At 49.1% G+C, this 14,373-nt stretch overlaps 1 protein-coding gene across 3 annotated transcripts in view; it reads right to left on the reverse strand.

The window, feature by feature from the left end:
* The window catches only part of COG7 (component of oligomeric golgi complex 7), an 88,825-nt gene that overhangs the window by 26,369 nt on the left and 48,083 nt on the right, over positions 1 to 14,373 (reverse strand). For all 3 annotated transcript variants that reach the window (XM_060031894.1, XM_060031893.1, XM_060031895.1), the window contains 3 exons: positions 13,395 to 13,460; positions 7,465 to 7,651; positions 5,704 to 5,844 (listed from right to left, as the gene is read on the reverse strand). In XM_060031894.1, coding sequence (XP_059887877.1) covers positions 5,704 to 5,844; positions 7,465 to 7,651; positions 13,395 to 13,460 — 394 coding nt within the window. The remainder of the gene's footprint in view (positions 1 to 5,703; positions 5,845 to 7,464; positions 7,652 to 13,394; positions 13,461 to 14,373) is intronic.

Here is a 14,373-nt window from a genome sequence, read left to right on the forward strand (position 1 = left end):
TCTTCTTTCATCATTCAATGGGACTATGACGTCACTGTGGGAGCCTTCCCAGCCTCCCCTACAGAGTCAGGCCAATTACCAGCACACAGGTGGTTAATTATCAGTATGGCACAGCTTTCCACAGAAATCTAGTTGCTTAATTCTTACCTGAGTCACCCTAAGGCCAGCCTGGAAAACAAGGCCCTTTCTGGCTGGACTCCTGGAGTGACTCCCAAGGTCACGTGGTAGCTGCTCTCTGCAGCCACCTGATGCCCGATCTGGTTGCTTGATCCTTTAAGGAGCTTTCCGGGAATGTCATGACCATGTCCACCCCTGGGATCCCAGCCCAGGCCAAGCCTCAGCCGTCCTCCCCACACTCTCTAGCACCAACTCGACTCTAATTTTCCTGCTCTAGACAAAGCCTTTTCTTCCCCACCCCTGCCCCTATAGTTTTCTAAACTCCTTGTTGTTTTTTTATAGATGTATTTATTTGTTTTTATTTTTGGCTGTGTTGGGTCTTTGTTGCTGTGCGTGGGCTTTCTCTAGCTGTGGTGAGTGGGGGCTACTCTTCGTTGCTGTGCGCGGGCTTCTCATTGCAGTGGCTTCTCTTGTTGCAGAGCACGGGCTCTAGGCACGTGGACTTCAGTAGTTGTGGCACGCAGGCTCAGCAGTTGTGGCTCGTGGGCTCTAGAGCACAGCCTCAGTAGTTGTGGTGCACAGGCTCAGTTGTTCCATGGCATGTGGGATCTTCCCGGACCAGGGATCGAACATGAGTCCCCTCCATTAGCAGGTGGATTCTTAACCACTGTGCCACCAGGGAAGCCCTCCTTGCTGTTTTTTGAGAATCGTCTTTCGTTTCAAAATATCCTCCTTTTTTCAGTTAACTCCCACCCCACAGGGAAGGAACACGCCAATCATGCACGTGCACCGAGTGCCCATGCTGCATAGCACCCTGTGCCAGGTTTTGTAGGGAGGAGACAAAGAATTGGCAATCTTAGTTCTTGCTCTCCTTGGGGAACCAAGACCCCTGACACACTCCCACCCTATACCCCCTACACCTACACACACACACACACACACACACACACACACACACGCACAGGCTTCCACTTCAAGAGTTCTCAGTGGTAGGGCTTCCCTGGTGGCGCAGTGGTTGAGAGTCCGCCTGCCGATGCAGGAAATACGGGTTCGTGCCCCGGTCCGGGAGGATCCCGCATGCCGCGGAGCAGCTGGACCCGTGAGCCATGGACGCTGAGCCTGCGCATCCGGAGCCTGTGCTCCGCGGCGGGAGAGGCCACAAGAGTGAGAGGCCCGCGTACCGCAAAAAAAAAAAAAAAAAAAAAAAAAGTTCTCAGTGGCAGAAGTTCTCAGTCAGGTTTTATACAATAAAAGTTCAGAGAAGCAAGAACCTAGGGTGGCTAGAGAAGGGGCCGGCCACAGGATGCATGAGGTGCAGAGAGGGAAGGCTAGAAAGAGAATGCACAGCTGTGAACACCAGGCTAAGAAAAGAGAAAATGACGGGGCTTCCCTGGTGGCGCAGTGGTTAAGAATCCGCCTACCAGTGCAGGGGACACAGGTTCGAGCCCTGGTACGGGAAGATCCCACATGCCGCTGAGCAACGAAGCCCTCGTGCCACAACTCCTGAAGCCCGGGTGCCGAGAGCCTGTGCTCTGCATCAAGAGAAGCCGCCGCAATGAGAAGCCCGCGCACCGCAATGAAGAGTAGCCCCCGCTCACCGCAACTAGAGAAAGCCTGCGCACAGCAACAAAGACCCAACGCAGCCAAAAATATATAAATAAATAAAATAAATTTTAAAAAAAGAAAAGAAAAGGGAAAATGAAAGAGAGAGAGAGAGAAGAGGGAGGGAAGGAGGGAGGTTGGGAGGCAGATAGAGATGGAAAGGTAACCTGTAGAGTTCAAAAGACACGTAAAAGACACATCACACATCCCCCAATCCCAATGTGCAGAACTAATCTGGACCCTGATTCAAACAGTTAAAGCATCACATTTATAAAACAAGTGGAAATTTGAACACTGATGATATTAAGGAATTATTTTTAATTGTATTTTTTTTTAATTATTTTATTTTATTTTATTTTAATTTTGGCTGTGTTGGGTCTTCGCCTCTGCGCGAGGGCTCTCTCCAGTTGCGGCGAGCGGGGGCCACTCCTCATCGCGGTGCGTGGGCCTCTCACCATTGCGGGCTCTCCCGTCGGAGCACAGGCTCCAGACACGCAGGCTCAGCAGATGTGGCTCATGGGCCCAGCCGCTCCGCGGCATGCGGGATCCTCCCATACCAGGGCCCGAACCCATGTCCCCTGCACTGGCAGGCAGACTCCCCACGACTGCGCCACCAGGGAAGCCCTTTAATTGTATTTTTTAAAGGTGATTATGATACTGTGATTTTTTAGAGTTCTTATTTTAGATAAGGGGTATACATGAAACAGAACGGCCAGGAGTTGATCACTGACGAAACAGGATGGTGAGGACACCCTCTACTCGTGCATATGTATGAAAATTTCCATAGCAAAATGTTGTTTGAAATAGACGATCACACTGACTGGTGGGAGCCAAGCAAGGGATCTGAATGCGGAGAGACAAAATCAGAGCGATGCTTTAGGAAGATTCATGCAGCAACTCTGAGAAGGGCTGTGGGCGGAGAGGAAGATGAAAGGCTCGAGAAACAATTCAGAGATGACGAGAACCCAAACCAGGGCAGTGGCCATGGAAACAGACAGAGACAGATTTAAAAAGAAGGAACAATACAACCTGGTGGTGAAGTCCTGGCACAGAGGAGCACAGGAGGGAGCAGAGGTGGTGAGGGTCAGTGAGGCAGAGAAGGGGAGGCCAGGAGCAAGGTCTGAGTTGCGGGGAAAGAGCACATCACCGGAGTGCATCTAAAGGACCAGCACCGTGGGCTGCAGGCCCCGGGAAGGCTTCACAGAGGAGGCGGGAGGAGCGAAGTTGGAAGGTGATCGGGCGGAGGGCAGAGGGAAAGAAGGGCCAGAGTGGAAAAGTACTTTAGAATAAGGGCGAGACAGAGTGGGCTGATGAGGGAGGGCCTGAAAAAGCAGACAGAGAGGGGTGGACCTGAAGAGGGTCAATAGGGAAATGATGCAGATTATTTTTGAATTTAAAATTTCCTTCAAAGGGCCACCTGTCACCAGGTAATGCAGGTAAACTTCCCTGTTTTGAAAGGGAATATAGTGCTGGTTTATATTCTTGTAATGTACAAGAGCAATACAATTTACCAGCAAACATTAAAAACAAACATTGAATGACCAGGGTTTAATTTTCAAATCCTTAAGGCCAAAGTGTTTGCCTTTGTATTGTGTGCTTTCACGCTGGCACTCTGGGAGAATTCCTCCTAATCGCCAAAGCTGCCTGCGTCCATTCCCAGCGCCCCAGCCATTGTGGTGAGGCCTGAATGAGAAGGCGAGACCAGGCAACCAAGGACCGGGACAGAACAATGAGTGTGGAATGCAGAAGTAGAGGAAAAAGGACAGGTGGGAAGCACCAAGCTGGGCTCAATGGAGAAGAAGACTAAATAACTGGCAAAATTAAGGTTTCAGAACAGAAGGTCAAGACTTTAACCTTTGACAAAATAAAAATAATAAAAACAACCAAACCGGGGAGGTTGGGAAGGAAGATGAGAGATGTAAGGAATGCTAATCCCATCAGCTTTCAGGGCAGGTGAATCAATGTCAATTTCTATCTAAAACAGAAACATGATTAACAAAAACCAAAGACTCCCATCTATCAGTAGTTTTCATAATCTTTCTTTCTTAATCTTGAAAAGATCTTCTGGGAACTGATACCTTTCATGGTGAAGAAACTATTATCTCAAGTTCAACCATTCCTTTGGTTTCATTTATCTTCTTTTTCTAGTTAAATTCAAATAACATTTATATTGTATACATTTTATGTTTTTTGAACAACAGCATGTGTAGCACAATTCCATTTCTTCCTATGGATCATTTCCCTACCAATGCCCGTCCAGCCTTCAACATGTGAGTGGGTAGGAAGAGATGTCTGGCTTGATGATTTCTGGTCACTGGGACTTTGAAGGGGTTTACTGCTTTTTTTCTTTGTACTTTCCTATATTGCTTGAATTTCTGAAAATGAATATATGTAATTTCTATTTTTAAAAACTGTCATTAGTCTTGAGAATCACAGAAAAAAAGAAAACCACCACGTATTAAGCATCTACTCTGTGACAGGGGCTGTGCTAAATTCTATCATATACACACTCTCACTTAATCCTCACATACCCATACGGTGAGAATTACTGTATCCCCATTTTAAAGATAAGGAGATGAGGCTCACAGAGGAGGTAACAGCCTCAGCCATGTGACCCAACAAGACCACGCATGGGCGGTGCCCGGTACAGCTCCATCGACAGCACTTCCACTAGGATGTGACAGCAGGGGCCCCACACCACCAACCCCACACACAGCCCTGCCCCAGCCAGGCCAGAAGTGCAAAATCTGGTTGGAGTAGATCTCACGGCATTTCGCACAGACCTAACCAGATCATACGGTGAATAAAGCGAGTGGCCCTTGGCTCCCGGCCTAGTATGCTTTCCAGAGGGCAGCAAAAAGCAAAGGACTTCCTTAAAGGATCTCTTGGTTAGTAAAAGCCCATAACTGGATCTTTCCCAAAAGACCATCTTTACTGTTTTGTTTTGGCCGCGTTGGGTCTTCGTCGCTGCGTGCGGCCTTTCTCTAGCTGCGGCAAGCGGGGGCTACTCTTCATTGCGGTGCGCGGGCTTCTCATTGCGGTGGCTTCTCTTGTTGCGGAGCATGGGCTCTAGGCACGCGGGCTTCAGTAGTTGCAGCATGCGGGCTCAGCAGTTGTGGCACGTGGGCCCTAGAGTGCATGGGCTTCAGTAGTTTTGGCACGCGGGCTTAGCTGCTCTGCAGCATGTAGGATCTTCCCAGACCAGGGATCAAACCCATGTCCCCTGCATTGGCAGAAGGATTCTTAACCACTGCACCACCAGGGAAGTCCCAAGACTATCTTTAAAATAAGCCAAATCCAGATAGACTTGAGGAGTCAGTGAGAAAAATTAATCAGGGGACTGTCTCAGAAATCTGAAAGGAAAGTCATGCGATCTGGACCCAGGGAAAGTCAGAGCCAGTAGAGAAAACAGGACTGATAGGCAATTCCTTGAAAAGGAATAAGGACAACCAGAAAAGAAAAGAGTGTGCAAGGCAAGGAAAGTGAGATGTTCTACGAATAGCCAAATAGAAAGAGTATCAAGGATAGAAAAGAGCAGAACCCTTCAAAGTCTCCTCAAAAACACCAGATCAAATCTAGTAAGGCACTCTCCTGAACAAAGTTCCAGAACCAAGTCTCCACAAATGTTTGGCACGAAAACAATTCAACCTCATCAGACAATTAGCTCCTCTGACCGGCCCCAACTTTTCCAGTGGCACATAATCTCCCTTACTTCTCCCTGAGAGGGCACAGCTAAGCTGCTGTGAAAGTTAATCAAGCAATAGTAATAATCCCAAGAAACAGTCTGAAAACGCAGCATCACGGTAACTACAATTAAGATAGGACAGTCTCGCTAAGCAATGAGTTGCAAGGGAACAGTGACTCTACAGCTGGACTTCTAGCCTAGGAGAGTCAGAGGGGGCACCACCCAAAGCTCGGGGAAGGGGACATTAGGCCTAGGCTGGGGGGTGAAGGGGCACGTTTTCCAGTTGGTGGGAAACTTACATCCATCTTGGAAATGAGGAGCAGCTGCTGTTTGATGCGCAGGAAGACGGAATCGAAAGCCAGCTGGTGGGCCTGCTGGTTAAGCCGAGTCAGAGCCGCTCGAGACGCCGACAGCAGGTTGTGGTTACCTGACCCTTTTTCCTAAGACGAGAAAATGCAGAAGGCATGTTGTTATGCCCTGAATCCAACCAAGGTATTAGCTAAGGGTTTTGAAAGGCCACTGAAAGGAAAATAGTAAGAGGGTTCTCTACTACAGTAGCTTCCAAACCTGGCTGTGCCCCAGGACCCCCTGGAGAGCACACTGAGTTACAGATACCCAGGGTCTACCACAGAACTACTGCATCTGGATCCAGTGGGGTTCTGGAGCCCAGGAAACTATTGATATATTTTTCATTCACTTTCCCAGGTGACTCTGATGCATTTAAGCTAATATAAGCTCATGGATTGGTAGTTTAGGAAAAATTAACCTGTGACTGTCCCTCAGGGATAGAGGAAGAAGGAAAAAATGATCGGAAGTGTCATGTAGAAACAAGAGTGATAGACAGAGCCCTGATTCCCAGTGAGGTCAGGTCAATTATACTCGGCTGTACACCAGAGTGTGCACCACCTGTGTGAGTCCTGAGGTATTCCAAACAGCCTGAGAAAACACAGAGGTGGAAAATGTAACCTTAGTTTTGCTATTATAAATGAACTGATTACAACAAACAGACATAAATCAGATCAGCAATAAAGATAAACAGAGTTGCTTTAACGTAATCACAGAAGCACGGATGAATGAACTTGCAGAATGGCTTCAAGAAGTGTTTGTCAAGCGCAAATGCAGCCAGTTGGTGGGTCAAGGTACAGAGGGATGGGGGAGACCCTGTGAGGGCAACGCTGAGGCCTCAGACACATCCTGAGGCACACTGTGCAGTCACCTCCAGAGCTCGTGGCCCATCAGGATAATTTCAGATTGAACTTGGTGCTATGGGAACAGCCGTACCTCCTTGGCTTATCACCGAGAGTGAGGTTCAACTAGACTGGGGGTGGGGGTGGCTCTGGAAAGGAGGCCGTGGCCCTCTAAGAACCCTGAGGCCATTCCCAGGGAGCGTGTGGCTCACTCCATTTGCTGGGAGGTCCCCCGTCCCTGGACCCCAAGAGGCCCAAAGCTCAAAGTCAAGGGCCATTTTATGGTAGACAAACGAACAGTTTAAACCAAAGGAACAGCCAGGAGGGAACACTGATTCCCACGTCGTCGTGTTGCCACACGGAAGAACCTGCACCCGAGGGGCGCTCCTGGCTCCTCCCCACCTTGCTCCTCCTCTGGCTCCTGGGTTGGGGTCCACCTTCCCAGGTTCTGCCCACGCCCAGGCAGTACAGGAGTTCCGGTCCCCTCTCTGCCACTCAGTACGGGGGGGGGGGCTGTGCCCGCGTGGGGGCCCGGGGCCGTCCAGCTCCGCTCACCCTGCTGACGGGCCTAACTCCGGAGAGGAGAACAGCGAGCTCCCACGGCTGCAGATCGAGAGCCACACTCTCCAGCCTCCCTTTCGTCGGTAATAAAGCTCCATTTATCCAACTCCTCCTACAGCTGTGTTTCAATTGCTTCGACCCCAGTTTAGTTGATTAGCTTCTTAAAACACCAACATAAACGAGACAGAGACGTGGGAGGGCATGCCACAGCCCAGGGCCCACACACAGGGGCAGAAAGCCTGGGTTAGGGAAAGGGTGAGTGGCAAGGGAAAAGTTTTCATTTGCAAGAATGCCATCAGTCAGGTCTCATACCTTGAGGGTATAGAGTATTTCCATTAAACTGCCATATTCGGCAGGGCTGTCTTTCTGAAGGTAATTATATTCTTGCCATGGGTTCCTGGCAGAGCTCTTCTTGTCTGTCAAGATGCTATCCTGAAAACCGGTCAGGCTCCGAGGGCTGTAGGACTCAGAGAGATACTTCCCAGCTGTGGACAAAATCCTGTAATGAAAGTGATGACCATTATGCCCCAAGCTATTTGTATGGAATTTTCTTCTTGGAGCATTCAGACTGCTCCTTACTAAATCCCAGAATATCCTCATGAGGCAGATTGATTTAGGGTCCATTTCATAAGGAAATGGAGACGCCCTTGATCCTTTAGGAGGGAGCTGGACCTCAGGTACACAATAAACACCAGGTGTTTTTATTTCCTATTTAACACTCTAACAGAATATGCCATCTTCCTAATATAATGCACAGCCTACAGGGCAGCCGTCAATTCACTACAATCCGGGAATACTGTGCACTTTCTATATACGAGCTATATTAGCATCACTCTTTGGAACAGTCAAAGCCAGGGGAGCCACTGGCACCGCAGTCAGAGGCACGAGACACAACAGTGCCCCTGGAGAAGAGTGACAGCAGCTCGCTGCACACCTCTACCCACAGGACTCACACTCTCGCACACGCTGGGCTCGTGTGGTGTTTGTGTTCATCGGCACCGTAAAGTTTACTTCTGAGGTTTAGAGAGATCTACTGAGAGAACCTGGTGCTTTCCTGAGAAAGAACAATGCCTGGAGGAGGTTCTATGGGATGATCAACCTCTGGCGCTGCTTGGGAGCAGGATCTCTGTCTCCAACAAGGATGACTTCCCTTGACGGATGCCGAAAATCCTCACTCTGTTTCCTCCTTAGCCCAACCTCACCATTCGGCCTATACGTTTAAATGTGTACAGAATTATACAAACCTATGTAGCCAGAAGACTAGACACTGTAGTACATCCCAACTGTGCCTAGTTCCCCAGTGCCTCCTTTACCACAATTTCTTATAAAAAAGATCACTTTGGACATGGCAGCCTGTAGGCACTCACTTCTTCAAAAACAAATCCCATGAGCTTGTCAAGAAATGCCTGTACTTGCAAACAAATCCTGGGGACAGGACTTTCCTCAGGAACCACTGCTGACACAAGTAGCCACCTGCCTCTGCCACTAAGGTCAAGTTACAGTTTTCCCTGTTGGTTACACCTACCGGTAATTTCGGTTGCATCTCTTCTCTGTGAAACTGTGGCCTGTCCCTGCCGCTGCATTACTTCCAAGTCTTCACTATTTCTTGTCTGGATCTAGTTGCCTTCCCTTCCACACTCCATTTAATCTGTCCTCCTAAGGGTTACTGGAATGATCTTTCCAAAAGGCAAATCTGATTTTGTCTTTTTCCCAAAGATCCTTCAGTGCTCCCCAAGATAAAACTAAAAATGCCTAGGCATGGCCCCCAGCGCCCTCCATCGCTGGAGCCCCTGTATCCTTACAAACATTCCCGCTACCATGCCAACCGCCCCCAGCCCACACACCATGCTTCACGCCCTTGCGTGTCTTGCTCGCACGCTACTGTGATCTGAAATGCTCTCCCCTCCTTGGTGCACCTGGAAAAATCCTACTCCTTCTTCAAGGACCGGTCCCAGGGGCATCCCCCCAGGCACTCAGTCTTCTAACTTCACCAGCCTTCACCTCTCTTACACACTAGATGGTGAGGCTAAACCACAGAGTGGTCTTCATCTCTGAATTCCCAGCACTTAGCACAGTGCCGGGAACATAGCAGGCGCTCCGTAATTATTCTTTGACTGACAGGTGACCCTGGGTTTGGTGAGCAGGAAGTTGACAGCTGAGCTTTCGTCTCTGCCCTCCGGGAAGTCAGCTCTCCTTCCTGGGGTTACTGCAATATGTGTCTCAGTCTCAGGCTGCCAGGGGCAAGTGGCATCAGTCTGCCATCCAAGCTGAAGAAAAACAGTTATGCTGGGAATGTTTTGAGTATTAAAGATTACAGTTTAAGGGACTTCCCTGGTGGCGCAGTGGGTAGGAGTCCTCCTGCCAATGCAGGGGACACGGGTTCGAGCCCTGGTCCGGGAAGATCCCACATGCCACAGAGCAATTAGGTCCGTGAGCTACAACTACTGAGCCTGCGCTCTAGAGCCCGTGAGCCGCAACTGCTGAGCCCGCGTGCCACAACTACTGAAGCCCGCGCGCCTAGAGCCCGTGCTCCGCACCAAGAGAAGCCACCACAATGAGAAGCCCGTGCACCGCTATGAAGAGTAGCCCCTGCTCACCACAACTAGAGAAAGCCCACGTGCAGCAACAAAGACCCAGTGCAGCCAAAAATTAATTAATTAATTAATTTTAAAAAATTATACTTTAAAATGTCACAATAGTGTGCTCTAGAATAAAAACCAAATCTAATATGGGCTTCCCTGGTGGCGCAGCGGTTGGGGGTCCGCCTGCCGATGCAGGGGACACGGGTTCATGCCCCGGTCTGGGAAGATCCCACATGCCGTGGAGCCGCTGGGCCCGTGAGCCATGGCCGCTGAGCCTGAGCGTCCGGAGCCTGTGCTCCACAGCAGGAGAGGCCGCAGCAGTGAGAGGCCCGCGTACCGCAAAAAAAAAGAAACATTTTCTCAGGACTTCCCTGGTGGCGCAGTGGTTAAGAATCCGTCTGCCAATGCAGGGGACACGGTTCGATCCCTGGTCCAGGAAGATCCCACGTGCCACAGAGCAACTAAGCCCGTGCACCACAACTACTGAGCCTGCGCTCTAGAGCCCGTGAGCCACAACTACTGAGCCCACATGCTGCAACTACTGAAGTTGGTGCACCTGGAGCTCGTGCTCCACAAGAGAAGCCACTGCAATGAGAAGCCCCCCCTCGCCGCAACTAGAGAAAGCCTGTGCGCAACAATGAAGACCCAATGCAGCCAAAAATAAAGAAAAAAAAAAAAAAGAAACGTTTTCTCATCATTTTAATGGGCTCTAAGCCAGGTCTTGGCGATTATCAGATGATTATACATAGAGCTTGCCCTCAGAAGCTCAGAGATTAACAGGAGAGTCCATTATGTGCCAGTGCTGTGCTACCTGCTGAGCCAGGAGAAGGCAGTGAGTATGAGCAGAGGTGGGAGGGACTAACATCCCAATTCCATCTCCTTCCTCAACTCATCTCCTTTTCTGGAAAAGATGCTGCCCACTCCTCAGCCGTAGGAACCTGGACATTTATTTTGGATTCCCCAAACCTCACTGTCCCACTGAACTGTGCCACTAAAACCTTGCCCTAGTGAAAATACCTCTGTTCCAAAAATAAGTGGTGGGCACCATAAGAGTATAGCGGAACCACAGCAATCTCCCTGTATGTCACCCAAGTACAAGAGAAATCCCTCGCGTGACACCCAACTCAACCTTGCTTTACTCGCCCCACTAATCACAAAACGATCTCTGTCTGCAAACAGGTGATCTTAAAAGCCCAGTAGCCAATGTCACTCCTGTTACTGAAGTAATCTGCAGTGTTTCGAGCTACTGCCTCTGCCACCCGAGGGGAGTGGCCCTAAGTTGCAGTCTGTTCTGCCAGTGAAACCGGCAGGGAGGTAAGCTTCATAGGTGGCGGTCACATGCATAGGCTCCCTGATGGGAACACAGATGATGACTGTTACTCTTTTCCCTTCCCAGGCTCAGTGCTTCCAGAATGACGTCATCTCTTAAAAAGGCTCCCTTGGATACACCCAATCTGTTCTCATCTCACACCAAAGCTCGGGCCAGGCTCTCAGCCTCTCTGGGCTGCAAAATGCAGTTAGAGGGGCTCAACCTTTAACTGTCATGCCCCCATTCACCTTCTTAACCAGATCCTTCCTTACCCTTTAGAAGGTAATACTCATCTTCATTAAAAGATTAAGGCAAGTCTATACGTTCTGATATGGAAAGACGTCTGATATATATGCAGAGAAACCCAAGTCTGAGGACGGACACTCATCTGTGAGGAAGGACAGTGTGGAGGTGATACACACTCGGGATGACTCAGCTGATGTCCAGGTTCAGATCACTGCCTCTTAGATGCATCACCTTAGACACAGCTCTTTCCACAGATAATTCCTTTTACTTAAAAAGTTACTACCGGTGCCAAATTCTATGCCTCAATGTCTCTTCATGTGTAAAAATGGGGGTAAGAATAGTACCTATCTCTTTGGACGCCCCGGGAGCATTGAAGAGTTAATTCATGTAAAGCCTTTCATGGCAGAGCTCAACAAATGCGATGTGGGGGCTTCCCTGGTGGTGCAGTTGTTGAGAGTCCGCCTGCCGATGCAGGGGACACGGGTTCGTGCCCCGGTCCGGGAAGATCCCACATGCCATGGAGCGGCTGGGCCCGTGAGCCATGGCCGCTGAGCCTGCGCGTCCGGAGCCTGTGCAGGAGAGGCACAGGCTCCGGACGCGGGAGAGGCCGCAGCAGTGAGAGGCCCGCGTACTGCAAAAAACAAAATAAAACAAAACAAAAAAAAAACAAATGCGATGGGGGCAGGGGGGCTGTTAACGTTTCTTCTCAAGAATTTTTGGGGTGAGTAGATTTTCAGTTTTTAATACTTTGTACACTCGTGAACTTTTAATTTTTGAGCTGGGCCCAGGCTGTAATCACCACCGTAATCAAGAAACTAATAAGCTACATGGCTTTCTTTTAAATATATAAATGTCAAATTTTCATCTTTTCTTAGGGGCCCTTCGTGAACCCAGACCTACTCACCCCTCCGCCATAGGCTCCCCTCACCGTGTGCGTGTCTGTGTGCACGCACACACGTGCATATAAACATGAGCATACGTGTGTGTGGGAATGGGGAGGGAGGAAGGGGGCGTTTACCTCATCATTTATATTATTTATACACACTCTGCTGTATGCTTGTGGTGCTCTGGTTTTATTCATTCCAAGAAGTCACATGAGCTCTATGCTGGGCTGTTTGGGAGCTATGAACTGCAACAGCTGCCCATTCCAACCCACCCCCGCACCCCTGGCCCCCGCAAGGCTTTCTCCATAATGAGAACCATGGTAAAAAGTCTTGGGACTTGAAGGCAACCCGTGGGTTCAGAAATGAAAGGAGACAAAGAGTGGCGAGGAGAAGAAATGACCAACTCAGAGCCCGGACCCTGCGGCCGGTCTGACGATCTTCCCCAGCAGCTCAGCCCTACTGCCCACCCAGTCTCGAGGCCTCAGCTTGCTTTTCACTTTGTACCACTGCCAGAAATTCCCTCCTGCAGAGATAACTTTCTGAGTTATCCCAGAAAGAGGTGAAGGGACTGCCGCTAGGCCCTAACACCGCTGTAGGAAACAGACTTCTTCCCCTGAATTCCTGCAGGACAGAGAAAGCAGCTGCACCACGGCAATCAGAAATTCCGCTGAAGAAGTGAGGACATTTGGGAAGCCTGAAGCCCTTGGAGGGAAAAGCAGGTCCGAATGGGGTCACTTCGGGGCAGTGTAAAAGCCCTGGCAGGTATCAGAATGGAGGGCCTGACCCCAGACATCCTCCTTTGACACACACACCGGCTTCCGCAGCACAGAATCCTACTGCAGAACCCAGAAGGCAGGCTGGCCGGATTCATCCCGATTCTGTGGGCTGGCCCAGGGGACCTCGCACCACCTATAACTTTCCATCCCCAATAACTGACTTGCAAACATGCAGCGGGAGCCCTGCCCACTCATAATTTGGAGACAACATGTACTGCTTCCTCATTTAGGCTGAAACTTCCATATCTAACTAAAGTTATGTGCCAAGGAGGTCAGAGCCTTGCTCCTTTTAGGTGCTCAATAAATGCTGAATGGTGACAACACTGACACCTCGTATCCTAGGTACAGAGAGTCCTCAAGCTCTGTGGCTTCAGACGGTGCTGCGCACTCTATCAAGGTTTTCCCCAGCTGAGAGCCCAGGGGCCGGCCCACAGCCCTCTCCTACCTGTTGGCTAGCTGCTGCTCCAAGTCCCCGCACTGCCGCAGGAGCTCTCCACAGGTGGCTATTATCCTAAACGAAACAAAAAGCACTTCAAGTATCTGGAATGCCGACATTTACAGGACAAACACTGTCCCATTCATAAAAATTCTAACTATTCACCACTTTTGGTGGTGTGCTTGTTTGTGGGAAAGCAGTTAACCATTTGAGGGCCTACCTGAAACGTTCCATTCATTAGTAATTCATGTAAAAGGGAAATGCTGGTCCCTTCTAATATCCTCCTGTCATGTGTCTCTCTGCTATGAATCACAATTCTATCCAACATGATCTCAAATAATTTTACATTTCCAAAAATACTGAGGTTGCTTTTGGGCTTTGTCCTCAAGAAAATGGGTTGGAGGGAATTCCCTGGAGGTCCCGTGGTTAAGACTCCACGCTTCCACTGCAGGGAGCACGGGTTCGATCCCTGGTCAGGGAACTAGGATCCCACAAGCTGCACAGCGTGGACAAAAAAGAAAAACAAACAAAACAAAACAAACAAACAAATAAAATGGGTTGGAAATTCTTTGTATCTAAAATTTAAAAACCAAAATTCATTAATATTTGTCAGCTGCCTGCTATTTGCCAGGCATAGAAGAGAAAACTGTTTTGATCTTAGAATTGTTTCTCTCTGATCACATGAAAGGCAGATGAAGATTAATCCATTTGTTTCTCAGAGATAAGCCTGAATGATCATTTCTGTATTTAATAATCCTTTAATTTTCAAGTAATTTTATGCTAGGCCTCAAACCCCAGCTACTGAGTCCTTCAACACCAAACTATAATGTCAGGACAAATCCAAGGATTAAAAACATCTTAGGTCTAGTTAACTTTTAACTTTCTCCGAAAGTGTCTATCATCACCAGGATATCTAGGCATTCCATCATAAGAAAGGTTTATGAGAAAGTGAAATATTCCACTCACGCCAGTTACAAGAGAACAACCT

Source organism: Delphinus delphis, chromosome 15, assembly GCF_949987515.2.
Source record: "Delphinus delphis chromosome 15, mDelDel1.2, whole genome shotgun sequence".
NCBI lineage: Eukaryota > Metazoa > Chordata > Mammalia > Artiodactyla > Delphinidae > Delphinus > Delphinus delphis.